Raw genomic sequence first — 2,315 nt, forward strand, 5'->3', positions numbered from 1 at the left:
GGGTTGCGGGGGGGGGACGGGCGGGACAGGAGCCGGCAACGAGCTGGAGAAGCCCCATCCCTGGAACCACTCCAGGTCAGGCTGGACCTTGGGAACCTGCTCTGGTTGCAGATGTCCTTGAGCAGATGTCCCTGCTCATGGTCTAGATGACCTTGAAAGGTCCCTCTCCACCCAAACCAGTCTGTGATCCTAAATCTCCATTCTGATGGACCCTGTGTGGGTCTTGCTTCCCCACTGTCCCCCTCGTTGTTCTTTTACAGACTCGCAAGATCCTGTCGGCGTGTGAGAAGAACCCCACTGACACCTACCAGCTCAACTACGACATGCACAACCCCTTCGACATCTGCGCCGCCTCTTACCGCCCCATCTACCGCGGCAAACCCGTGGAGAAGTGTCCGCTCAGCGGCGCCTGCTACTGCCCCGAGTTCCACGGGCAGATCTGCCGTGTCACCACGGTACGGGAGCCACAGGGCTCGTTACCGCCTGCTCCCAACCCACCCACCATGAAATTCCCCACTGGTGTTTGCCCCTTGCTTGGGTTTGGGTCCAGTTGGATGTTGAAGGACTTGACGTGAGAGGAGCTGTTTGGGAGTTGTGAAATAGGGTGTGATAGAAACGCGCCCTTCAGGGCTCGACGCTGCAGCCTGTGTCCTGGAGAACCGGCTGCAGGTGGGGTTGGGCTCTCGAGTTGCTTTTAAGCGTTAATCATCTTCCCTTTTACTCCTCAGGTGACGGAGATCGGCAAAGACGTCATTGGGCTGCGGATCAGCCCGCTCCAGTTCCGCTAGGCCCCACCTGGCCCGGGGGGGTGCGGGACCGGGGGAAGCGGTCTTGTTTCACAACACCTCGTGGCAACTTTCCCCTCCTGCCGTTGCAGCTTCCGTCGCAGCCTCTTCCCCGTAGCCTGTGTCTTCCCCCTCTCCCCCTCCCCGAAACGCCATAGTGACTCTCAGTCGCTTGCAAGTAGCAGCAGCTTGTGCTTCGGTTTCCAGATCCGGCTGATGGGAAGCTTTTATGTACCGTTGGCTTGAGACAAATCTTCCCCCGAGGGTTTGGGGTGGCTCTTGCTGAGTTACCCCGCGGAGAGGAGCAGCCCCTTTAGATCCGTCAGCGCTGGGTTCCAAGACCTCGCTGCAGCCTGGACGGTGGGAAAAGCTGAGCCCTGCTCCTCCCGGGGCCGGCACGGAGCCCCCGGGGTGTGGCAGGAGAGCGGCTCCACCTCAGGTGCTGCTGTTGACATTTTGTTGTCCTGGCAACGCGTCTCCCCTTCTCGCATGACAGAATTGACCGGTTTGATCTTCCCCCTTTTGTCGCTCGCTTGGTCTTAGTGATAGAGAAGAGATTAAATTGCCTCTTTCCACCTTCCCCCCCGCCCTCTTTTGTGCTCTTAAGCTACCGGACATGGCGGGGTTTGAAGTTTTCCAGGAAATGGAGGTTGAAATAATGAATCACACCAGCGGGAGCTGTTTCTGCTAATTCTTAGTGTGTAATTGCTGCTGCCAGTGCTCAAATGGTTCTTACTGGTCTGTGCATTTACCCACCACTGATGGGGTGGAGGTTCTCCGTGCAGGTCATCATTCCCACCGGTGACATGGATGAGAACACGCGTGTTCTCCTCGCTCACAACCCTGAAATAAACCCACGCCTTACGCCAGGATTCAAAACCTTTTATTTTCTATGTAAAATGGAGGATTGGGGCTGTCCCCATCCCGCTCCCAGCTCTTGGGCTTGGTCGAGGAGGGGTCGTGGTGGTGGAGGAGACACAGCAGCCCGGGCTCAGGAGGAAGGGGTCCTGATGACCAGGCTCTCTTGACAGGCCACCGCGATGCCCCCGATGAGGTTCAGGAACTCCTGGAAGTCCAGCTGCCCGTCGCTGTTCAGATCGAGTTTCTTCATCATCCTGTCCAGGACCCCGGGGTCCTTCTGGTTCTGCAAAAGACCAGAGAGACGGGAATTGGTGTCGGCCTCGAGGCGAAGGTGCCCCTCACTGAACCATACCCCACCCCCTGCCACTGCCCCAGGTATGGAATTGCCACTGCCGTGTTCACCACCATCGCCACCCCACGGGGCCTGGTGGGGATAGAGGCTTTAACTGCCATCCCGGGGGGCTAAACACAGCTACAGGAGACTTTTTTTGGCCTGGATTTTGCTCACAGGATCACTGAGCCATTCGAGTGGGAAAAGCCCTTTGAGCCCATCGAGTCCCAGCGTCCCCCAGCACAGCCAGGTCCCCACTGACCCCTGTCCCTCAGTGTCACCTCCACACAGCTGGGAAACCCCTCCAGGGATGGGGACTCCACCACTGCCCTGGGCAG

General features: G+C 58.4%; 2 protein-coding genes across 2 annotated transcripts in view; one reads left to right on the plus strand and one right to left on the minus strand.

Annotated features, from left to right (window-relative positions):
- COPA (coatomer protein complex, subunit alpha) overlaps positions 1–788 on the plus strand; it is a gene marked incomplete at its 5' end in the record, with an annotated part of 9,366 nt that extends 8,578 nt beyond the window's left edge. The window contains 2 exons of the mRNA XM_010140697.1: positions 261–455; positions 729–788. Of these exons, the coding sequence (XP_010138999.1) occupies positions 261–455; positions 729–788 (255 nt within the window). The remainder of the gene's footprint in view (positions 1–260; positions 456–728) is intronic.
- A 988-nt stretch (positions 789–1,776) lies between these two features.
- The window catches only part of S100A11 (S100 calcium binding protein A11), a gene marked incomplete at its 5' end in the record, with an annotated part of 1,264 nt that continues 725 nt past the window's right edge, over positions 1,777–2,315 (minus strand). The window contains one exon of the mRNA XM_010140698.1: positions 1,777–1,929. Within this exon, the coding sequence (XP_010139000.1) occupies positions 1,777–1,929 (153 nt within the window). The remainder of the gene's footprint in view (positions 1,930–2,315) is intronic.

This window comes from Buceros rhinoceros, unplaced genomic scaffold, assembly GCF_000710305.1.
Source record: "Buceros rhinoceros silvestris isolate BGI_N320 unplaced genomic scaffold, ASM71030v1 scaffold17917, whole genome shotgun sequence".
NCBI lineage: Eukaryota > Metazoa > Chordata > Aves > Bucerotiformes > Bucerotidae > Buceros > Buceros rhinoceros.